This window comes from Sprattus sprattus (genome assembly GCF_963457725.1).
Source record: "Sprattus sprattus genome assembly, chromosome: 17".
In the NCBI taxonomy this organism is placed as follows: Eukaryota; Metazoa; Chordata; class Actinopteri; order Clupeiformes; family Clupeidae; genus Sprattus; species Sprattus sprattus.
Genome location: NC_137915.1, coordinates 15717054 through 15743501, shown reverse-complemented (window position 1 = coordinate 15743501; position 26448 = coordinate 15717054). Strand labels below are relative to the sequence as shown.

At 44.8% G+C, this 26448-nt stretch overlaps 1 protein-coding gene across 1 annotated transcript in view; it reads right to left on the bottom strand.

The window, feature by feature from the left end:
- Nucleotides 1-19191, bottom strand: part of LOC308378524 (phospholipid-transporting ATPase IB-like) — a gene marked incomplete at its 3' end in the record, with an annotated part of 23846 nt that extends 4655 nt beyond the window's left edge. Inside the window, exons 1-13 of the mRNA XM_080855465.1 lie at nt 19126-19191; nt 18874-18962; nt 18383-18427; nt 17958-18033; nt 17609-17714; nt 16385-16467; nt 16211-16260; nt 15437-15506; nt 15024-15108; nt 14585-14724; nt 12023-12161; nt 10883-10947; nt 1464-1636 (exon numbers count right to left, since the gene is read on the bottom strand). Of these exons, the coding sequence (XP_080711591.1) occupies nt 1464-1636; nt 10883-10947; nt 12023-12161; nt 14585-14724; nt 15024-15108; nt 15437-15506; nt 16211-16260; nt 16385-16467; nt 17609-17714; nt 17958-18033; nt 18383-18427; nt 18874-18914 (1073 nt within the window). The 5' untranslated portion in view covers nt 18915-18962; nt 19126-19191. The remainder of the gene's footprint in view (nt 1-1463; nt 1637-10882; nt 10948-12022; nt 12162-14584; nt 14725-15023; nt 15109-15436; nt 15507-16210; nt 16261-16384; nt 16468-17608; nt 17715-17957; nt 18034-18382; nt 18428-18873; nt 18963-19125) is intronic.
- Between the last annotated feature and the right edge of the window lie 7257 nt (nt 19192-26448).

Genomic DNA, 26448 nt, shown 5'->3' with positions numbered 1-26448 from the left:
ATTATATTACCTCCTCTCACTTCGCTCTGTTCTGCATGCCAGGCCTTTATTATCACTACTTATTTACTTACCCTGGGCAACTTGCAACCTTTACACACACACACACACATACACAAAGTTGGATCTCTTTGTCTCTAACATCCTCTCTCTCGCTCTCTCTCTCTCTCTCTCTGTCTTTCTCTCTCTCTCTCTCACACACACACATACACACGCAGTTGTATCTCCTTGTCTTTGACATCGAACATCTTCTCTCTATCTCTATCTCTCTCTCTCCTTCTCTCTCTCTCTCTCTCACACACACACACACACACATATACACCCACTGAGATGCATGGTGTTGTCTCAGACTTACTTTCCCTCACAAACATGCCTACATACACATGCTCACTCAATCTCCTTACACACCCTGCACCCACAAACACAATCCCTTTCACATACTCACACACACACACACACACACACACACACACACACACACACACACACACACACACACACACACACACACACACACACACATATAAAAATCCCTTTCACATACTCACACACACACATACACATACAGACAAACACAGATGTGTCCAAATCAAATCACATGCTTTCTCAGACATACCTAAAAGTATCGAGGTCCACATGTGTTTTTTCTTCAACCCATATCCATGTGCTCATACACAAGTGCAAATGCATATACACACATGATTAGGACAAGAAACACACACGCACACACACTTTTAACTCTCTCAACCACAGGGTCTGGGTTACGGTCATACATATTTACACAAATGCCAAAATATCACCTTGTGTTTTCCCATTGTGAGTGCTGACGTCTCCCTGTCTGTGAACTATTTATGTTCACATATGTTATATAGTTTCCATATGAAAGTATGTGTTTGTGCATTTATTTATGTGCATGTATCTGTGTGTGTTTCTGTGTACATCTATGGCTGAGGTTGTGGATATATGCATTTATGCATGCATGGTTCAACATATATGTGTATGTGTGTGTGTGTGTGTGTGTGTGTGTGTACACATAAGTACCTACATATGAGTGGGAATATGTGTATATGGACTGTATAATGACTGTATAATGACTTGTTATGACTATTTTTATCTTATTTTCTTATCCAAATAAACCATTTAAAGAGTACAATGCATATCTGTGTGTACAACTGTGTGTGTGTGTGTGTGTGTGTGTGTTTGTGTGTGTGTAGTGTGTGCATCTGGATGTATTTGCGTGCTTGCACTACCCTTTATATGTGTATTTAAGAGTGAATGTATACATTTATGATTGTATGTGTGCGTGCGTGCGTGTCATAGTGTGTGCGTCTGGATGGTGCTTGCGCTACCCCTCAAGTGTGAATATATAGTACAATTATGTTTGTATGTATGTCGGTGTGTGTGTGTGCGTGTGTGTGTTTGCGTGTGTGTGTGAGTTTGCGTACATGCGTGTGTGTTGAGGTTACCTGCAGCAGATGACAGCCTTGCAGGACAGCGCCAGGTCCAGGAAGGACTGGCGCACCTCGAAGGAGAGGGCATACTTGAGTGTCTGTCCATCGATGATGAGGGCCAGCTCATTCTCCTTCCCCAGAGACTCTCCTAGCGACGAGCAGTGAGCCGTCAGTGTGGCCCGCGTGGCCTAGGGGACACGGACAGGAGTGTTTAAATAGAGTGTAAATCTCTCTCTCTAAAACACACACAGGCATTCTCTCTCTCTTTCTCTCTCTCTCTATCTCTCTCTCTCTCTTTCACACACACACACTCACACACACGAATAAATCAATTCACCATGTATTTTTTAAACAGTGATCATGCACAATCATCACAATTATATACAGTATCAGTCATACATCAAGATGAATGTGTCAGTGTTTCATTACTGTTTTTTCCATTACTCCAAATCTGGAACATGTCTGATGTCCTGCCACCACATACCCAGGATACACACTTTAAAATCCCATGGTGTAGACTGATCAAATAACAACACACACACACACTCACACACACACACTGACAGGCACACAGCCCGGTCCGCACTAAGATCAAACACATATCTCATGTACACACACACACAGGAGAGAGTGAGAGGGGGGGCTGAGGAAGTTGAAGGGGATAGTTTAAGTGGTGTCATTGGGCCTGTTAACACCGATGCCTCACACACACTTATGCACGTTCACACACACACACACACCACACACCACACACCACACACCCCACACCCACACACACACACACACACACACACACACATCTGTTACACATCACCCTGTCACTTTAGACACCCTAAGCCCTTACTGGACTCCAGAGACTCCAATGGAGCAATGGAGAGCTGACACACATTCTTTATAAGGGGAGAGAGATAAAGAGAAAGAGAGATGGAGAGAGAAAAAGAGAGAGAGAAAAGTGAGAGATAGTGTGCGAGAAGGAAAGACAGGAGGGTGAGAAAGAGAAGAGGGAGAGGCCGAGAGAATAGAGGGAAAAAGAAAGAAAGAAAGAAAGAAAGAGGAAGGGAAAAAAGACATGGTGATATGACACGGAGGGGAGAACAAGAGCAGAGAGAGGCCAGGGAACAGAAGGAGACTAAGAGACATGTCATGGATATTATCATATTTATTTATGCTTTGATTTATTTACTTTAGTCCTGCAGTTTTCTCAGGACAGTGGCCGTTCTATACAGCATGCAGTGTATTCATACTACTGATCACTAATGCGAATGTGTGCATAAGTTTGTTTGTGGGCAAGCTTCGGTATGTATGTATGTGTGTGTGTGTGCGGCGTATGTGTGGGCATGTGCATGTGTGTACATTTGAATGTCAGTGAATATGTAGAGTCTATGAGTATGACATGAAGGGGTCTTTGAAAGAATGCTTGTAGGTATGAGTGTGGTGGTGATGTGTGTGTGTGTGTGTGTGTGTGTGTGTGTCTGCATGAGTACATCTGACTGTGAGTAGGTGAGTATGATATGTGGTTTAGTGTGAGTGTGTGTATGTGTGTGTATGCGTATGCATGTGTGTGTGTATGTACGTATGTGCGTGTATTTGAATGTCTTTGAATAGGTGACTATGATATCCAGGGTTCTGTGAAAGCATGCTTGTAGGTTTGAGTGTGGTGGAGTGTGTGTGTGTGTGTGTGTGTGTGTGTGTGTGTGTGCGTGTGTGTGTGTATGTGTGTGTGTGTGTGTGTGTGTCTGTGTGTGTATGCATGAGTACATCTGCCTGTGAATAGGTGAATGTGATATGTGGTTTGTGTGTGTGTGTGTGTGTGTGTGTGACTGAATCTGCACAAATGCGTCCATGAGTAAGGGAATGCAATGTGCCTGTGATGTGAATGTTTCTGACTCCCAGTGTGTGTTTGTGTGTGTGTGTGTGTTTGTGTGTGTGTGTGTGTGTGTCGGGAGGCAGACATGCTTGTTTATGGGGATGTAGTTTGGGGCTGTTTTGATGGGGCTGTTGATAATAGGGCCAAGGAGCCTAATAGAGAAAACAAACATCCTACAAACACTAATGACAACCATATGCCACACACACACACACACACACACACGCACACACACGCACAGACACACACACATGCTACAGGCCATGGGACCACAGTCAGCAACCCCCCCACCCACATCCAAAGAGACACACATGCACAAACATTGATCTCTCAGTAAACATGAAAGCCAGCACTTACAATACAGGCTTGGCCTCAAGTTCATCACTGAGTATCTGTGTGTGTGTGTGTGTGTTTCGTGTGTGTGTGTGGGTGTGTGTTTGGGCGCGTGTGTGCACATAGCGCAAAGCATAAAACTGAGAAAGGCATGTCATTCTGCTTGGTTGTCTATGTATGCTCAGGTGTGTTTGTGTGTTTGTGTGTTTGTGTGTTTGTGTGTTTGTGTGTTTGTGTGTGTGTGTGTGTCTGTTTGTCGGAGTCTGTCTGTTTAGTCTGGCATTTCTTTTCAGATTCACCTTCGGCTGAAGAGAGGCAAAACTAAAAACAGAGCAAGGATTAAGAGAGACTCCAGAATGTCTACTGTACAAATAAAAGTCACTGCTAGTGTGTGTTGTTAGTGTGTGTGGGACAGAGATAGGGAGACAATGTGTGGGGTAAGCATCAGTGTGCATGTCTATGTGTGTCTTCCTGAGGGTACACATTATTGTGTCAGAGAGTGTATGTGTGTGTGTTTGTGTGTGCGCACGTGCACACATGCAAGGTAGATCTATCTGTCTACATGTGTGTGTATGGGAGGGAGGTATGTGTGGATAAAAAGGAGGAAGTCAATATGCCTCTGTGCGTGAGAAGGAAAGTGTGTGTATGTCTGTATGTGTGTGTGTGTGTGCAAATGTGCCTTAGGGAGAGAGTGAGTGTGTGTGAGAGGGGATTGACAGCACTGGTTCACTAACTCCTGGTGGGATTAAAATGGAGGTGTCTTGAACACTGTCCATCGCCCAGGCCTATCACCAACATCTTCTGTGGCCTCTGCTTCCCCCAGACGCCCCGCTCTCACACACACACACACACACACACACACACACACACACACACACACACACACACACACACACACACACACACACACACACACACACACACACACACACACACACACCACTGCAGCTAAAAAGAACCCACAGTCCTGGTCAGATAGTCTGTCCTCAGCCAAATCGCGTGACCCTGGTTAATGTTAGAGGCCACTGATCCGCAGTGGAAACAGGTTAGCTTGGTTTAAGCTTTCATACAGTGCTGAAGAAACACACACTTCTGCAGTTCTTTGAACTAACTGTATTTAGTTTATTTTACATACACCAAATACCAGTGTGTATGTACAGCTGAGTGCAAAAAGAAGAGTGTGTTTCTGTGTGTGTGGTGGAAGTGTAATTAGTGTGTGTGTGTGTGTGTGTGTGTGTGTGTGTGTGTACTGGTGTGTGTGTTTAAAGAGCATATCCCTGCAGTTTGGACCACGTCACAGCAAACCCCAATGACCTGACACAGAGACGCTAATCACCCCCAATCAGTCCGCAGTCAGCCCCCCACCCCGCCGCCCAAACTCAGCACAGATAGGAGCCTTTCAGCACCACAGCAGGGGGCTCCAGATCCATGAAGCACTGGATAATCCACTCCAGGATTTACATGGTTTTGCTACTGAAAAAGTTCTCAACCTATAGATACAACCACCAAGCAAAACTGAATGAGCATTTTAAGCTCCTTTTTTTATGTAATTATAGGCTCATGTGGTACATTTTACTCTTGCACTAATGAACCTACACTCAAAATGAACACATTTGAAATAAGCCGTCCGGGACCAAAGCATTGATGAGAATATGGTCATATATTTTCAGTGTCAAAGTGTGGCAATCACAGTGCTACAGTAAATGGTGATAGGCATCTGAAGAGGATACACATCAGCTTTGCGGACCTACAGGCGTAGTTGTCTATCTAAGGGATCTAGTCCACTACAAAGCTTTAAGGGGAACTTGCCTCCATTTTAGAAGATTCTAGATAATCCTGCGTCCGTCTCTTATCCACATCTAACAATTAAGGAGAACATTTCTCAATCAAAGGTAAATTGTAGAACTATGTATTTATCATTTGTTTGTTTATTTTTAATTTATGGCCCACGTCCGGCGCGGATGCGATCCAGTCCCGGCTGCTATTCGGTACTTTTTTCCCTCCAGAGCAGCACCAGCAGTACAGCAGGCTTAATGTAGAGTCAAAAACCCAGAGTCAACTGGTCCTAAATCAGCACCTTCACTTCATGATGATTAATGAAGCCCAGTCTGTCACCTTTTCATGGGAGTTCACAAATAACACTCCAGAGATTAACCATACTGGTAAATACCCGTTATCTGCTGTCTACACATGCACAATCCCCCTACACACACACACACACACACACACACTAATTACCAGTTTCAAATCCGAAAAGTTTGGACATATTTCATCGTCACCAAATGACAGGCATCAGTGGCATGTTTAATGTTCCAAACTAAATGTTGTTTTTAATGCATTTGAGCTGGGAACCTTCTGAAATCTTTATTCACATAGAGTACACACGCTGCCTCTCATACACACACAGACACAAACAGACACACACAGACACACACACACTCACACTCTTATACACACACGCACACATTATCCCTCTTTTACACACACACACACACACAGACACAAACACACACACACACACACTCACAATGTTTCACACACACTTTGTTTGTTGTAAGTGTGTTCTTCTGAAGGGAATCTTATCAGGTTTATATTTAGAGAGGAGAGTCGGAGCTGGTGTGACATATCACAGGTCACATTCTCCCACTCACAGAGAGGCACACACACACATACACACAAACGTACACACATACACTCTTCCCTCTGCGTGACACAAAAATATACATAGGCACACACCTGCATTTCATTTGAATCTTTTTCTCAAACACATCGAATACCTCTCCCCCTCTCTCTGCATGTCCGTCTCTCTCCCTGTGTCTCTTGTTCACACACACACACACACACAGACACACACACACACACACACACACATTCACACACGCTCGCTCACTCGTAAATGAAGAGAAAAGACCAACTGCGGTAATATATCACAGGTCACCTTCTCCATTCTCTATTCATCCAGGGTGTAGAATTACAATGGTATACCCTCCACACAAATTAGGCTAGGTTACAGTGATAACCTTATACACACCCAAACACACACACACACACACACACACACACACCCACACACACACACACACACACACACACACACACACACACACACACACACACACACACACACACACACACACACACACACACAGAGAGAGACACACATAAATCAGGCTGGGTTGCAGTGAAAACTTAATACACACTCTTTGAAACTCGCTCATATAGACACACACACACACACACATCAGACTAGGTTACACTGACTAGCCCCTACATTTTCTGACACACACATGCACTGACAAAACGGACTACAAAACAGAAATGTGTCTCATATGCAAACACAAAGACCAACACAAATGCACATACACGCTAGACAGAGCATGCTGAGCATGCACACACACAAGCAGACGCGCAAGCATACATATGCACACACACACACACACACACACACACACACACACACACACACACACACACACTATACTGTATATACTGTATATATATACATATATAATAATATATAATCTCTGCAAATAAATGCTCTCAATGACAATATTTTTATTTGAAATTTGGTAAAAATGTCAATTTACTTTAACACATACCAATAAATAGTAAAACCAGAGAAACTGATCATTTTGAAGTGGTCTCTTAATTTTTTCCGCGGCTGTATATATACTGTATCAGGGGCGGAGTGGGACACAAAAATCCACCGGGACAATTCTGACTGCACCGGCCCACCACCGGCCCATAACGTGCCCACAACTGGCCCAATCCGCATCCCCTCCACCTCCCATATATCAACTACAGAAACAAACTTTTGATCATTATTGTTAGATTTAGAGTTGATGTGTGGGTGACAGACATGACAGTGACAGTGACAGTGTATTTGTATATAGGCCTACTTATGGAAATACGGAACAAATCGCGTCCCGTATTGGCTCAAATGTTATGCTAATTCGCAACAATGTGTCCTGTCAACTCACTCGCACCTAGTTGACGGCTGGTTGAATAAATCCGTAATTCTTGTACATTTTGATGCACTTTCCTCCAGCATCCGCCTCTTTTTCAGTCTGGCCTTTTTGCCCCCTCCTTTCTCCTTTCTCTTATGTCCCTCCATCAGGTCCGCTTCACCTGCTCTCTCTCCCTGATAGCCGCTAATTTATCTCCCTAGGTTCACTTGATAAAGGCAGAACGATACGCATTTCCCATGATGCTTTGCTCAGACTATTCTACATTCAACAAAAAAAAAACGAATTAATTCGCTGGCCAATTTATATTTGTGGTCATGAAAGTAATGGAGCGTCTGAATAAAAAGAATTACATCAATATAGGAGGCTAAACAAAAATCAGAAGGTTGGATTGATGGGAGTGAGTTTGACACACACCATAGATGTGATGTACAGAGACAAATACTGCTATAAATAGTGGTTAGACTGCTCAATCTTGTAACTCTCGGAGAATTTCCCGGGACCAGGATTTGACGTACATTCAACTTCGATGGGCCGCTCATGAATTTGATGCGACGGCTGCGAAGGCCGGTCTGCAGGCTGGTTCTCGAGAGTTTATTGGCCTACCGGCCGACCGGGAAAAATCCCGGTGCTCCCGATGGCCACTCCGCCCCTGTACTGTATATATACCCACATACGCATACCTAATGTTTAATTCTATTCCACTGGGTTTGAAATCAATATTAATTCAAAACACATCTGTACAAATAATCTCTGGCATCTCATAAGGTAATGTGCACACCAGTCTCAAATGAGAGCACAATAGACTCAGACATACAGAAAGGCAGGTAAAAAAAAGTATGTAGTGTGTGTGTTGTGTGTGTGTGTGTGTGTGTGTGTGTGTGTGTGTGTGTGTGTGTGAGAGAGAGAGAGATAGAGATGATTAATGAGGAGCTTGGTGAGTGTGTTTGTATAAGGTTTGTAATGTTGGCAGTCTGACAGCTCTGATAGCAGGACTGGCTGCAGATGGCTGAAATACGGAAATCACACTATCAGTCTGATCAGTGTCCTCACAGAACACTGTGTGTGTGTGTGTGTGTGTGTGTGTGTGTGTGTGTGTGTGTGTGTGTGAGTGTGTGTGTGTGTGTGTGTGTGTGTGTGTGTGTGCGTGTGTGAGTGTGTGTCTATGAGCGTGTGTGAGCGTGACTGTGTGTGTGTTGGTCTGTGTGAGTTTGTGTGTGTGTGTGTGTGTGTGTGTGTGTGTGCCCGCAAAGCAAACAGCAGAGTGACAGATGGAGGCCATCACAGTGACAGTCACAGGCCACCATGTTTACCCAGGAGGCTTTGCTGCCAGAATTTGTTTTGACGAGATGAAACGCCAAAAGGAGCTCACATTACCACTCAGTTATCAGCCTGCAGTCTGCCACACACACACACACACACACGCACACGCACACGCACACACACACACACACACCTCACGTGTACTGTCCGTTCCTGTTAATTTGGCAGCTGTTGATCGAGAGAGGGATGAAGCGTAAGAATGGCTGGGTGTGGCAAGAGACTCATCTTTTGGAGCGGGCTAGTGATATGTCTGCACAACTGTCCTTCTCTCCTTCTCCCCTATCTCCCCCTCTCTCTCTCTCTCTTACACACACACACCCACACTCACTCTCTCTCACACACATATTCTCTCTCTCACTCTCTCAGACACACACACACTCATTCTATCAATCTCTCTCTCACACACACACACATATTCACTTTCTCTCTCTCACACACACACACACTCACCCGATCTCTCTCTAACACACACATACGCAGCTGTTGCAAAGTCTTAAGGAAGCTGACCTAATGTTGAGGGTATTCAAGGTTACATATTGCTCAGATGGAAATCTCTCTCCTGGAAATGCATGGGTATCCTCCTGTGTGTGGAGGATCTGTCGTCTCCCCAGGCTAACCCAAACACACTGCAACCAGCAAACTAACATACTTCAAAAGACTTGTTTACGTGATGAAATATACAGCTTTTGATTTTACCAGCACAGAATAATTAAATGATATTGCATGTAGTTATATAGCATTATACAGAGTTGACAAGTGATCATACAGTGAGTTACGTTATGTTTAAAACTCTTCAACACAAATTTAACCAGGGCAGCAGCCAACATACACAAAGGCCATTCAAGCGAGACACTGTGCGCCATGGACCAAGACACTGAAAGCTTTTTCAGTGTATACAGTCACACTGCTCAAAGGGAGGCTTTACCATGTACGCACACACACACACACACACACACACACACACACACACACACACACACACACAAACACATATACAGACACACACACACACACACACACACACACACACACACACACAGAGACACACAGAAAGACAGACACACACAGACACACACGGACACACACACACACTCCAAAATGGAGTAGCAAATCTTAGGAAATTTCCTTACTGGACAATTCCTTACCGGACAATCTGTTCCCAAAACTAATGAAACTCATTCAGTGCATTTGGCAAGGGATGTGTATCTCTGTGTGTGTGTGTGTGTGTGTGTGTGTGTGTGTGTGTGTGTGTGTGTGTGTGTGTGTGTGTGTGTGTGTGTGTGTGTGTTGCATACACACTTTTTTGTGTAGGGAAAAAAGCTCATGCTCACAAGACAGCAATCAAATCACTTACAAGGAAAACACACACACACGATATTCAAGTGGTCTATATTCTACAAGTTTGTCATTGGTTGTTTGCCTTTCCCTCTACTGGAATGTTGCATGTGTGAGGATAGGGAATCCTAAACATAACTCAATTAGGCTGAGTGTTAGGATGAAAGGAAATCAGAAAAGGGGAAAAACTGGAGAATAAATAATGTATGTGTGTGTGTGTGTGTGTGTGTGTGTGTGTGTTTGTATGAGAAAGAGAGAGAGAGAGAGAGAGAGAGAGAGAGAGAGATAGAAAGACTGAGGGAAACTGTAGAGGGGAAAAAATATGAAGTGTGTGTGTGACTGTGTCTGTGTGTGTGTATGTATGTGTGTGTCCCTTTCATCCTGTTCTCACCAATGACACCAGACACCCTAATTATCCATAACCTCCTATGGAGACAGTTACACCCACCCCCTACTGATCTTCCCATAGTTATGCTCTTACCCCCTACACACACACACACACACACACACACACACACACACACACACACACACACACACACACACACACACACACACACACACACACACACACACACACACAGAGTTGACGAGATGGATAATACACTCACATCAAGTGAATCCTCGTTGACGATGATCAGGGACATACCGTGGGTCACCAGGCGACAGGAGTAACCTAAGAAACACAGATAATTACTGTACACACACCCACACACACACACCAGTCATATCTGCACCTCCACACAACTAAGCCTCTCTATGAAAACAAATGCTTGGGGCACATAGACACACACACACACACATATGCACACACACTTACAGACACACACACACACACACAAATAAGGACACACACACACAAATAAGGACACACTCATATGCAGACACACCCTTCACACACATACTGTAGGCAGACTATCCGTTTTTTTGTGTTTCCCTGAGGATCTGTCATTCTCTAAGTAATCCCTCTCCACTCTTTGTGGGCTGTAGCAGTCAGCTTTTAAGCCTGTGATCTCCTGTCACATGGACCGGCTGACAGACAGACAGACAGACAGACAGACAGACAGACAGACAGACAGACAGACAGACAGACAGACAGACAGACAGACAGACAGACAGACAGTCTTGTCTTTCTTGGATATAAGCCAGAAAATGAGAAGGATGGCCAATCTTTATTTGCATTAAGAATACATGTGGTTAATGCCAGTAGGAGCTGGCTTGTTCCACTGTAAACGTCTATATACTTTTGTATGACAGTTATTACAAGGACACTTAATGTGGTATACCAAGCACGTTTAAGAACTGAGGAAGACATCAGTCTCCTGGCTTGAGGGTGTGAGTATGGAATGTGGTGAGTGTAAACTTATCTCTACTGATGATAATTAGCTAAAGGTCTTTGACAGTCCTATCAGTCTCTCTGTTATCCCCCCCCCTCCCCCACCCCCTATGTCTCTTATTCACCCCTTCACTATCTCACTATCGCCCCACATGTATTTCATTCACTCAATCACAATCTCACTCTCGTCCCCCACCCTCTATGTCTCTCACGCACTTCTTCGCTTTCTCACTCTCTCGCCTCTCTCTTCCTCCCTCATCTGTCTGCTTCCACTTTCACCCTTCTTCTTCCCTCGTTCTCTCCCTCCTCCTCCATCTCCATGAGTCTCTCTCTCTCTGTTTCTTTCCCCCTCTTAAACACCTTTTCTCCCCCCCCCCCACCCCACCCCCCCTCTCTCCCTCCCTCCCTCGCTCACCTATGTTGATTGCAGTTTCCTGCTTGTCCCCAGTCAGGACCCATATCTTGATGTCGGCCCGCATCAGTGTGGCGATGGTCTCAGGGACCCCGGCCTGCAGACGGTCCTCTATGGCCGTGGCCCCCAGCAGCTGCAGGTCCTGAGAGAGGGAGGGGGGGGGGGGGGGCAGAGATAGAGGGAGGAAACAGTAGGGAGAGAGAGAGGGAATGGGTCAGAGAGAGAGAGAGAGGGTAAGGGAGGGAGTGAGAGAGGGAATGGGTCGGAGAGAAAGAGAGGGTAAGGGAGGGAGTGAGAGAGGGAATGGGTCGGAGAGAGAGAGAAAGGGTAAGGGAGGGGGGCAGAGAAAGAGGGGGGAAAGGGAGGGAGAGAGAGAGGGAATGGGTCGGAGAGAGAGAGAGAGGGTAAGGGAGGGGGGCAGAGAAAGAGGGGGGAAAGGGAGGGAGAGAGAGAGGGAATGGGTCGGAGAGAGAGAGAGGGTAAGGGAGGGGGAGAGAGAGGAAAAGGGAGGGGGAGAGAGAGAGAGAGGGAAAGTGAGAGCAGACATTAAAGGACAGATGGAGAGAAATGGGGTTAAACAATCCACATGTGCTCCATATAACACATAACACACACACCACAATTATAAACTTGAGCTAAATCCTCTGTCTCTGTCTCTCTCTTCTGCAATCTCTCTCTATCTCTCTCTCTCTCCTCCTTATTTTCTCTTTTCCGCCTTCCTTCTTCTCTCTCTCTCAATCATCCTCTCTTCTCCATCATCTCTCACTTTCTCACTCGTCTACTCTCCTCCTCCCTTTTTTACTCATCCTCTCTCTTCCTCCTCTCTCTCTCTTTTTCCCACTCGTCCTGTCTCCTCCTCCCTCTCTCTCTCCCTCCCTCCTTTTCTCTCTCTTTCTCCCTCCTTTTCTCTCTCTCCGTAGGTAACACGGTGGTGTTGTTGACTATGGTTTTTATGAGGCTCTTGGCAGCCTAGTGCAGGTAATTATCCCTGTGGTCTCCAGCCTCCCTCCCCAGTGCTACTCATCTGGACCCAAGCCCTTAAGCACCGGCGCACACGCTAACAAGCTCTCTCACACACACACACACGCTAACAATCTCTCACACACACACACACACACACACACACACACACATACTGTAAAAACAAGATCCCGCCTACACACACTCAGACACAGACACATGCATAAAAACACATCAACATGCTCCCACACACACACTCACACATGCTAACAATCTTTGACTCCACATTCAACTTTCAGATATCAAACAATGATGCGTGCGTGTGAGTGTGTCTGCGTCTGTGTGTGTGTTTTGTGTGTGTGTGTGTGTGTGTGTGTATGTGTGTGTGTGTGTGTATCCAGTGTATTAAGCCTGCATTGTCTGTGCTGGAGGGGCCAGTGTAGTTTGTTCAGGTCTAATGGCCTTCTCCTCCCTGCCTCCCTCCTCATGCCTCAGTGACTCTAGTTAGAGGGCAACATCTCAGTGAGGTCATCCACCTGCACGAACACTCAACCTCACACTGCCACCTGCTGGCCACTAGACCACAACACTACACACCCACTCACTCACTCACTCACTCACTCACTCACTCACTCACTCACTCACTCACTCACTCACTCACTCACTCACTCATTCACTCACTAATTCACTCATTCACTCACTCATTCACTCATTCACTCACTCATTCACTGAAACACTCACTGAAACACTCACACATACAAACATGAGTGCATGCACAAGCAAACACACTCACACTCACACGCACACACATACACACACACACACACACACACACACACACACACAAACGTATACACGCACTGCATGGTGAGATCAGCTCACCCTTGGAAGCAGTGACTGGCTATGTATACAAATAAAATACTTTCTCTACAGGATTGGAGTTTAAACTTCGAAATCAGTCTTGCAACTGCTTCCAGTCCTTTCATTACACCCTCCCTACCCTGTCCCGCCTTGCCTCGCCCCTTCCCCTCCCCCAGACACTTCAATCCTGATGTCACTCGCGGCACAGAAAGCTAATCCCCAGTGAAGCCCTGATTAGGACACTGAGGTAATAGATAGGGCATAGGAACCTTATGCAAAAGTATTATCTAGCACTTCCTGTCAAGCCAATTATAATATATGACAACGTCATCATAATGGGTTTGTGTGATAGATTCACTGAGGATAAAACCAGCCTATATCATCATCCCTCCCTCAACTCCCTGAGGATAAAACCAGCCTATATCATCATCCCTCCCTCCATTGATGGCGCCTCCGTCATTAAGGTTTCTTAATAACTACTTACGACTTTGGAAAAGCAAGTGGCCATCACCTATAAAAACTATCTACCAGGAACAAATACAGGTAGATGTAAAATGCCAAACACAGACTGATGTTTATTTTATTCTCCTCACACCTTCTCCAGGAGCTCGTAATAGTCCTTTATACTGAAGACTCTGGACAAGCAAGTCGCTATCACCTATAAGCGAACACCCTGACCAGTATTAGTATAAGTAAATGTAAAACACAGACTGGTGTTTATGTGTCTGATGATTCTATTCACACCTTCTCAAGGAGCTCGTAGCACTCCTCCAGCTTCTGGGCCCGGTCCTTGAGGATGGTGCTGACCCGGTTGTACTCTTTCAGCCACTCCTGGTAGGCTGCCTCCTCCAGATCCACAAAGGCAAAGCACAGTGTCCTCAGGCCTGTTAGAGCAGCCAGGGACATAAGAGAGGGATTAAGAGGAGGAGAGGTAAAGAGGGGGGAAGGAGAGAGAAAGATATGGAAGAAAAGAGTGTGAATGGGAAAGAGAGATGAAGAGGGGGAGGAGAGAGAGAAAGATATGGAAGAAAAGAGTGTGAATGGGAAAGAGAGATGAAGAGGGGGAGGAGAGAGAGAAAGATATGGAAGAAAAGAGTGAGAATGGGAAAGAGAGATGAAGAGGGGGAGGACAGAGAGAGGGACGGAGGAAAGGGTGTGAAAGGAGAGGAGAGGGTCGGCTCACCTTCAGTGGCAAACTGCTCCAGATGAGCAATAGTCAGCTCTTTGTACTGGGACACCTCAGCCAGGCGCTCAAAGATCACATTGTCCTGAGAGAGAGAGAGAGAGAGAAAGAGAGAGAGAGAGAGAGGGATAGAGAGAGATAGAGAAGGGTGAGAGAGAATGAAGGAGGGGGAGAGGGTTAGAGAGACAGGGATGGGGGAGACAACATGATACCATCACTATGCAGCGTGACACCGTCAGTATGCAGCGTAGCATAAAAGGCACCTGCTGTGTCATCAGGTTTTTGCTCAGTGGAAAAAGTTACTGTCCATGTTGAAATGTGAATTTGGCTGCCATTGTGTATGAGTATGTGTCTAAGTGTGTGTGTATGTGGGTGTGTGCGTATGTGAGAGAGAGCTAGACAGACACACTTACTGCTCCTTTGCAGTAGAGCCGTAGCTTCCCATTGGCAGTCCGGACCACCACTGACATGCGCTTGCGGTTACTGCAACACAGAATCACGAGGCATCACTGAGCATGCCCACACTCAAGGTACGTCTGGCACAGAGCTGGCCTTCATCTGTTTTTTTTGTAACATACTTTTTATTGGTTTAGACAAGGGATAACATTACAAAGCACACAACAACAATCCCCACCCTCCCCCGCCCACAACAGAGCGCAATCAACACATACAACATAGAAGGGTAAAGAAAAGAAAAAGAAGAAAACATTTCCGCAAGATTATTCAAGAAAGTAAACAAAGTACTGCCTCCAGTCGCCTACACGTGTAAGGAAATATGAGTACATAACGAAATGACTCGGGGCTATGAAGGAGGACTGGTCGGTCTCCAAAAAGTACCTAATTCCCCTCTCATAAGTAAGGACCTGAGGTCTTCTGGCAGGTAGTCTATGAAAGGGGACCAGATTTTCAAAAACAAACCCTCCTTTCCTTTTATAAAAGCCACCAACTTTTCATGTGGGAGAATGTTAAAGATCTCTCTGTACAATAATGTGGCCTTCTTCTGGTTAAGATTGGGCACGGCTTCACTGCATCTGTTCCAGTCAGGTGCTACCCCTTTAACAAGACCGCTCACTGAACATTTCTATACACACCGTATCTGTGATTTATTACGGGTCTGCCGAGGATCTGTCAGAACTCTTAGGGGGTAGAGGGGAAAAAGCTTACAGAGAATTATTTCAATTATTTACCTTGAGAACTCCAACACATTCAGAAGCTCAAAACTCTTCTCCTTCCCCCTCTGAAGCACACAAACACACACATAAATTCACCCACTTGAATAAGACAGACTTGAAAATACCCTCTCTGTTTTTATGAAACCAATACACATACACACTAAACAAACGCATGATGCAGACACTGACCGCTTCCATGATGACAGAGTGAGGGGTCCTGCCCGTGAAGACAAAGCCCAGACCTTTAGCTCCCTTCACAAGAGCTCCCTCGTCTGAGAAAAACACCACACACACACACATTAGTGATGTGCCCAGGAGCGCGCACACACACACACACACACACACACACACACACTAACAACTGCATACACACACACATATCTGAAATATATGAAACAATACAATAGGCCTAAAATTATTAATAGTACATAGGGTTCATGAAAGCACCATTTATAGACCTGAAAGTTTTCCAATCTCAGTACTATTTAGATTGAACCTATGGCCAAATTCCTGTTTGAAAATGACCAGTATCTCCCCAAAGCCAGGGTAGGTGCAATGGCACTGGATGGCCATGTGAGGGCAGCCTTTCACTTTCACTACATAATGCTAAGAACTCTAAAGCAGGGGTCTTCAACAGGGGGTCCGCGACCCCCAGGGGGTCCGCGGAGGTACTGCAGGGGGGTCGCGAAATCTTTGGTTGATAAGACAATTTTTTTTAATATTTCTAAAAAATAAATAAAAAAAATTCAGCCAATTTTTTTTTCCACAAATTGAAATGTCTTCCGAATCAGAATTGTATTTATTCCCTTTAAATTTACATTAACATAAATCCAACATATTCAGCGAACGTATAAATTGATCAAGATGTTATCTTTCAGTCCAATCGACACATTCAGCTACCCACAGGAGCTCTCTCAAGCTGGGAACCGGTTCACTCACAGTACCTTTCATGTAAATACGACAGCACAGGCTTATTTTTCAGTTACAATTAACGTTTTTTGACCTTGTACAGTGTCTATTTATCTTTATTAATTTTTTGAAATCTAAGCAAAAAAATGTCAAACTAACAATTTATAGGTACAAACAAGACCAGCTATGGAGTTTGGTCCGCTATCTTTTATTTTTGAATTTATATAGTAGGGGGTCCCTGCTCATCTCGTCATCAGTTTGGGGGTCCCTGGCCTGAAAAACGTTGAAGACCCCTGCTCTAAAGGATTGGGACACTGGACTCAGTATGTGTAACTGAAATTCTCTTGTGTCGTCAGCCTGGCGATTGGATGTTTATTTGGGGCCCTGTGCTGGTAGTTCAGTGTCTGATTGCGACCAGTTGCTGGTGACTGGATGTCTGTTTGTGGCTGGAGGTTGGTGATTGGATGTCTTGCTTGAGGCTGGGTGTGTGATTGGATATCTGACCTGGTGATGATGCCTGATAGATGATCTGGTTTTCCTCCCGCTCAGGAACCACCGTGTGACACACAGCCATCATGGTCAAGAACTCGCAGATCTGTGGGGATGTTGGCTGGAGAGCACAGACAGAAATACACACACACACACACACACACACACACACACACACACACACACACACACACACACAGACACGGAACAAGGGTCAGTAGAGCTCAGCAGAGAAGTAGATAAATGGGAAAAAAGGTTTCTTTATGGTAATCAGATGGCCAGAAATAAGAAAAGGAGAAGAATCCCTCATGTTGAGGCTGTGGATTAATCACTGAAGAGAGAGGAAAGAGGGCGAGACACCTACATGGTTCTTGTCAATGTTCTGAATCAGAGTGGGGTCATCAAACTCAGTAGAGTTATTACTGCTGGAGGGCAGATGACTGGCGGAGGAGGAGAGATATGTAGAGGGAAGGAGGGAGAGAGAGAGAGAGAGAGAGAGAGAGAAAGAGGACAAAAGTGGGAAAGAGAGGAGAAAGGAGGAAGCAAAGAAACAGAGGGAGGAAAACGAGGACACATGAGGAGAGACGGGCACAGTGAGAGAGAAAATCAGACAGCCATGCTTATGATGTAAACAAACAATTATATATTCCTTCATCTGCATGTAAATAGTTTAATATATTCCTTCATTCGCATGTAAAGAGTTTAATATATTCCTTCATTCGCATGTAAATCATTTAATGTATTCTGTAATTAGCATGTAAAGAGGCGGAGGACTGATTTAACTCTAACCTGAAGTCCTCCATAGATCGATCACACTCCAAATCCGGAAAATGCCTGCGGTCAATAAGGCAAAGTTAGAAGCCCACACAAAACACCCTTCAAACAGTAATAAGATGGAATGTTTGATTTCACACAGCGCTACGCAAGCCACACACCAGGCTCTCATAGACAGCAGTGTGGTAGGCCATTACACAACTCATATTTATACTGAGCTTCCAATGCTTTTCAAGCCTTTTCAACCATAATATGCAACTGTTATAAAGTTAGAGTTATGTAGTGTAGTCTTGTTTTACAATGAAACTAAAGGCACACACTCAAACACACACATCATCACACACACACACACACACACACACACACATAAACACACAAAGACACACACAAAGACACACACACACACACACACACACACACACACACACACACACACACACACACACACACACACACACACACACACACACACACACACACACACACACACACACACACTCACTAACCCATATGTGATGCCAGCGATGGTGCACTTCTTGAAGGTCATGACATTACAAGTGAGTGTTCCAGTCTTATCTGAGAAGAGATACTTCACCTGGTGGGGGAGAGATAGAAAAGAGAGAGAGCAAGAGAGAGAGAGATGCAGAGAGGGAAAGAAAGAAAAAGAAAAGGTCAACTGTGTGCACTGTATTCTGCCCCTTGATATAAAAGGGTAAGGATGATAGGCGATGTGAGCTTGACTATCTCCACTACTTTACCTGTCCGAGTTCTTCATTTAGATTGGAGGTCCTAGCCACAGCAGGAGTGTCTGTTTCTGCATAATACATCTCAACATCCTTAGAGAGATACCAACAAGAAAACACACCGACATTCATTAACACACAAACAACACACAGACATACATTAACATGCATACAAAAGCCTCATATTTTCCCTGAAAGCACATAGACATACAGTGCATTAACATGCAAGCAACAACCTCACATTTTCACTACAAACATATTCTCACACTCACTAGTGTTCTTGTTCTCTCCCATTTATATACACATGCTTCTTACACATAAACACATATATACCGGCCGCACATCAACACACACACACACAGACAGACACGCACACACACACACACACACACACACAGACTAACCCAGTTGATGAAGAGTGCCTGTGTGAACTTGACCACCTCCAGCGTGACCAGCAGACTGATGGGAATCAGGTTGTTGTAGAGGATGATGAAGGTCAGGAGGTTGTACCAGAAGTTGTACGAGATGTCACCTACAAACACACACACACACACACACACACACACACACACACACACACATGTGTTAAAAGAGGAGGTAAAGTAGTTTCAGACCTACACGCATATACATACATCTGTGTATGTTCGTGTTGACAGGTCAAGAGTTCATAGAAGTGTTTAACTCATTGCTTTAAAGAGACTTTTCTGATTTATCTCAAAGGATTATGCAATACTATACTTAAGTGTTACCACAGCTTAATGTAAAGGTACCATGCGGGAAAGTTAAAAGGTCGCTGATATTTGAACTCAACAGCCAATCAAATTACACCCTTCCCGTGTTAATTGGCTTGAATAGTGTAATAGTGTATGGCTCGGGGCCTACCTGCACGGGAGAGGTACCAGCAGGCCTCATCGGTGTGCTTTGTGTTCCAGATGGCGGCGCCGACAGAGCTGATGATGGCCATGACCAGCAGGATGCAGAAGAGCACCAGGATCTGCACGTTGGTCACCCGCTCCACATTAGAGCGCTTCAGGGGCGCTTTGGTGGAGTTCTAGACAGAGAGGAGGAAGAGGAAGAGGTTACATTACTACAGAATTACTACAGGATGCAAACAAACACCAGGATATGATCCACATTGAGGAGAGCCTTGGTGGAGGTCTAAATGAAGGGGGAGAAGATGAAGAGGGGGAAGATGAAGAGGGGGAAGATGAAGAGGGGGAAGATGAAGAGGGTGAAGATGAAGAGGTTACAATACTAAATGAAACAGATGGACAATAAATGAATGGCTCTCATAGAATATGCTGGGGAGTGGATTGAACCAGAGCACTCTGATAGAATATGTGCATTTCATTTGACCAATTTCGGCCAAGCCTGAACCACAAAGAAAATCAAGCAAGCGAGTTTCTAGGCTGTTTCTAAGCATCTATTTATTTCTAAATAAACTCAAGCCAATTCTGAGGATTTGGCCCAGAACAGCCTAAATCCCAGCGTCCACCACAGTAAGCTTCACTGTTTTTAAATACATGACTTCTTCACAAGGGAGCAAGGTAAGGGAACTTGCGTTGTTTTAGGCAAGTAATTCTGCCCTTGCGGGGTCAATGGGTCGACCCGTAACAGTAAGGAGGCCCAGGTAAGACAATCACTCCATCACGATACCTACACTCACTCTCAAATTAAATGTTTGAGCGAGCTTGGCCTCGGTGCTCACACACCGGGCTACACACACAAAAACAACTCTAAAAATCTGGATTTAATCATAAAATGTGTGCAGTGAATTTTCCGTAACTGATAAAATGAAATTATGAAAGCATTTACTATGCTGATAACATCCCCCCTGTATCTCAGATACATCAGCTAAGGTATTTGAAAGCATCCTCTCTAATGTTCTGGGCCAGTGCTTTCAAGAAGGCTGATTCCTCTCAGTAATGGAATTCTCAGTCCATTACTTTACAATCATTTTTCTCCTTGGGCGAGTGGTGACTCACCTGCATCAGTTTGGAGTCGTGACCTGTGTAGACTACAATACCCACAACCCACTGGGTGTTTCTGAGCTGGGCCCCACGCAGCAACACCTGGTCCGGTCCAAGAGGAGCTGGGCTGAAATCAATGAAACATTTTTTGTTTTACATTTAGACATCTATAGACTTCTACAACATCTATGTATCCAGATGGCTTAAAAATGATATGCTATGTCTATCTATAAATAAGTAACAACATCAACAAGACAGCAAATAAATAACATTTACTGCTCTATCAATTGAATACAGTTTGCCCATGATTTCCATCATTCACATGTTGTATCCTCTTCAACATGTCTATTGCGGCTGTCACTACACTCCACCAAACTCCATCTTAAACAGAACCCATGTCTGCTCATCCAGGCTGCCCATGTTTACTGAGCTGAGTGTTTACAGTGTGCGAGTGGGTTAAGTACTTGAGGTTGTCCAGGCGCAGCGTGCCAGTGAAGTCATAGAGATGCCTGTTGGGTCCCTCACACTCCAGACGACCCGACAGAGCCACCAGGTCCTCCAGAGACTGCATCCCTGCCGTTAGGGTCAGACCCTGCAGGCCAGGAGCATATACGTAAGAGGGTGACAGGAGACACACACACACTTACAGTACACACACACACTTACAGAACACACACACACATATACATTTATATAGCATTTATATACACAACATAGTACACACACAGACACACACTTACAGTACACACACAAACACACACTTACAGTTCACACACACACACGCATACACTTACAGTACAAGCATAGTTACACAGCATTTCACACACACACACACACACAAATGACCTCAAGTTAGGCTCACCTGTCGGATCTTTAGGTTGGTTTCTCCATCTAGGTTGGAGGTTTCTATGTAGCACATGGCTTGGGGCTCACTGAGGGTCAATAAGGTGAGAGAACAGTCAAGAGTAACATCAAAATGAAGGACATGTTTGAATATGACTACAAGTGCATTTTCACAGCAGACAGCTAAACATATTTACAACACAAAGCTGATCAAACTGCAAATACAACACATGGCCACACGGACAACAATACACACATGCACACACACAGAGACAGACACTGTGGTGCTAACCTGGAGCACACTATGACCATGTCAGCTGGGAGATGCTGGCCATTGGTCACCTTCACTATGTCCCCAACTGCCACCTAGTGGCCAAGGTGCAGCATTACGACAGCAGGGCAGGAGAGAATGCATGAGAAGACGAAATTAGTGGAGGACAGCGAGGACGACAGCAGAGAATCAACAGATGACATGAGTAAGACAGATGTAAAGTACCCAAAACAAACAGAGAAAAATGACAACATTATACTGAGAGACATGATTATGTCTTCTCTTCTGAGAAAGACTGGGGGGGCGGGCATATTAAGAGGGGTGGCATAGCTATACAAGGATTAGTGTTGCAATGCAAGATGTCAATGATGCCCCCCTACAATCTGCTCTCACACTGAGAAGAGCACACAGTGCATGAACAAAGATATTTTAATTACAACATTAAGTTCCATCTTCATCAGATTCTAAAATGGTTCCAAAAAGTCAGTTAACTGTCTGATCATTTCCACACAAAACCTTCTGGTTGTCTCCGCATGTGCAGAGTAATACATCAGGCCTTGTTAGGCTTTACAATGGCTTACTTGTTTCCAAATGACTGTTTGCCAGGAGCCAGTCCGCAGCACTGAAAGACAACATTAGCTGTGAAGTATTATCGCCGTACAGACATAACAGTAATCCTAAAAAGTCATAAGCACACACTTTAGACACAGACAGGACGTGCAGTTTAATACACACACACACACACACACACACACACACACACACACACACACACACACACACACACACACACACACACACACACACACACACACACACACACACACGCGCGCGCACAGACACACACAGGCATAGCACACAGAAAGATTGATACCTGTTGTCTTTTTGTTGTTCACGGTGTTGTCTGCTTTGTGTCTTTGCTGCAAAGAGAATCAAAAGTCATGTTACTGCTAATGCATTGCCCCTGTACCTTTTGCACCTATATGTTATTACAGCACTAATTCTGGCATGATTTTTGCATAGATGCAAACCTCAAACTATAATAGTTATATATGTAGATAATTTGTTTCCCTAAAAGCACTATCCTCCATCCACAGATGGTGTCATACATATCCATTCACTAAGGGGCACAAATGTCCCTGACAAAAATGGGTTTAGATAAAAAAGCTTCCACTGAAGGTAACGCGATTGTGTTCAGGATGTGTGTAACTTGTACGGGGGGGGGGGTTGTCGTGGGATCGCTAAGAAGGAAGAAGATTGACGAGGATGACTTACGTAGTCCTCGATGATCTCTTTGATCCCGGCCACCGTGAGGATGAAGATGAGTGGCACCAGCGTGGTGTAGCGCCCCGTGGGAGACACGTCTGGGATTTGCTGTGAGAGGACGCAATAAAAACGCAATAAAATTAAATCAACCAAATGATAAAATCTAATTACACCATTACAGAGTAACGTAACAATTAACATGACAATTATAATTATTATAAAAGACAGTTTCTTGGATTATAGATGTCTGTCAAGACTCAAAGTTACTTCATGTTTTATTTAATGCATCTGCAGATCGATAGAAAAAGATTTCTCATGGCTCTTCCTGCAGCTGTATAAACACTGCATAATAACAATAATGTACACTGGCCCTGGATCAAAGAGGCTCTTATGCTCTTTTGTCTGATTTTATTTTCAGTGTGTCTGAGGGTCTGCTGCATGAGTGTCCAGTGTCATCGTGTGTCCTTGAGAGTGCATCTTTAGGCATGAGGGATCCGGCGCCCCATGTTGCCTGCAGCTATGACAACAATCCATGTCAGAGGTCACTAGAGCAGACAGACATGAACTATGCAGATCCTCTAAGGCAGGGATATCCATAAAGGGCTGGGGGAATCACAACTGCTGCACAGTTATAGATGTCTACATACTCTGGATTAACCCAACACACATAACATGAACTAAGTGTTTCAGTTATTGTAGCATTCGAAGGAAATGGAAACATGCTGCATTGACAGCTGTAAAGATAGGGGGAAATACTGAGAATACAAAGAGTGTAACATTGGCATATTTTACAACATACACCTTTTATTATAGATATTAAATTATTAAATAGATAACTTCACAAACTCAGATATATATATATATTATTGTAATATACATCACAAACTCATATTGAATTATTTCTACGGGAAATTGCAATGCAATCCTATCATGTTCATATTTGGAGATAGCATGAAATCATATGGGGCTTCTGATGCTTCTCTGCCCTTGTAGGTTCCAGAGTAAACTGGACAGGAACCAACCAGGGGACATAAATCAACACTGACAACAGCGAGGTGAGGAGGACACAACGAACATTTGAGGAACATCTGGGGGGGAAAAAACTTTAATAAAGACAAAATGGCCAAAGATTAGACTGGAAACTGGCAGCATGACTGAAAACAATTGGAACGGCAACAACAAAGAATGGGAACAGCTGCTCAGGTTACAGTGAACTCTGAAACAGATCCATCCCTGGCCCATGATATCGGTGCCATATCAGGATCAGGTAAATCTCAGAGGGAGAGACACGCGGTAAGCTGTGATGGAGACCTGGGTGAGAGGAGGAGAAACTCTGGGTTCTGTCTGGGTCCTGTCTGGGTCACTGTCTGTGGGCGGTGATGGTGCATTGGGTGGGTGGGGGAGACTCTGGGTCCTCTATGGGTCACTGTTTGTGAGTGCGTAGATGGTGCATTGGGTGGCTGCGGTGATGGTACATTGGGTGGGTGCGGTGATGGTGTATTGGGTGGGCATGGTACGGTACCTGCATCAGGGCGATGAAGAGGAAGAAGGCGTTGGCCGCCCGCCGGATCTGCTCGTACAGGAAGCGAGGCAGGAACGTGAGGATCCCATATTTGGTCGTGCTGATGGAGGCCAGGGCCAAAAATAAAAACAAACAAACAAGGCTGAATTCAAAGAGGAGCACTCTTTATTCTAAAAATACAGTAAATTAGATTGCATTGAATTGACCCACCCTAAAAGCAAGCACCTTGGCACTCTATTTGTGCCCTTCTTTAGACACAGGCAAAAACTAGGGATCAATACACTGTCCGTCCACAAGTCTAAAGTTAGACTAAAGGCCAAGAAAAAGGGTGCTGGGACTGTTGGAGACCCAAAGCTGTCAGTCAAACACACCTATTGATCAGACCCTTGAGAGGCCTAGAAATAGCTAAGAGTTACAGTAAGTGCTCTTGGGGGGAGGGGCTCAAAATAAAGATGCTGCCCAACCTTCAACCCCATTTCCAAGAGCTGTTTGCACCTGAGTATGTGTTTGTGTGTGTGTGTGTACGTGTATGTATGTTTGTGTGTGTGTGTGTTTGAGAGAGGCATAATGCAATTCTGCTCTACTGCCCATTATTAGGATATATTCACCATATTGATCATCATCATCAAGAGACAGAGAACAGAGAGGGGAGGGGGGGGGCAGTGTGCGCTTATGTCCGTTTTTCAGCTCTGTATGTTAGTGCTCTGCTGGCAAGCCTGGGGTGTTATAATGTAATCAGGCTTGACATTTACCATCTTGAAAACCTAAGGCTCTTCCTAGAAGCAAGTTCACAGCCTCACGTGTTTAACACACACACACACACACAGTTCAGAACATGACCTGGAACCACTCAAACCTCTCAAACATGCCTTCTCCTTGCTTGACCTGACACACAGCTTACACACAATCCTGCCTGGTCCACCTCCATTACACTAATCAGAAGGTCATAGATAAGACACATCACAGACCCGCTACTCTCTCACACACACACACACACACACACACAAACAAACACACACACCTCACACCACCCGAGCACTGATTTTGCTGTGGAGGTCTTCAGGGTCAAGCCCATGGTCATGGTGATCGTGTAAAAGGATATATAGAGTACTGGATTGGGTGACATGATCCTGCCACTCTTGCTTTAGAGTCGGGGCCACTCGACTGGCGACCAGGTCTATGATGCCTGACCTGTCCTGAGTAGAGACGGAGACTACATCACACACGGTTCTGATGAGGCCCAAATCTGGGCCAGACCTGGTTCTAGACTGAGGTCCAAACAGTAGGAGTAGGGGAAATATATAAATTGACATGTAACATGGGGACAGGTGAGTGTGCATATTAATGTGCACAAATAGCCTCTCTCACTCTACTTGGCTGCAGAGTGAGAGTATCTGTTGCTTGGCAACACTTGATGCCGAAAACTCAGGTTGGAACTATTTTTTTGGGGGAGAGATTGAACAAAC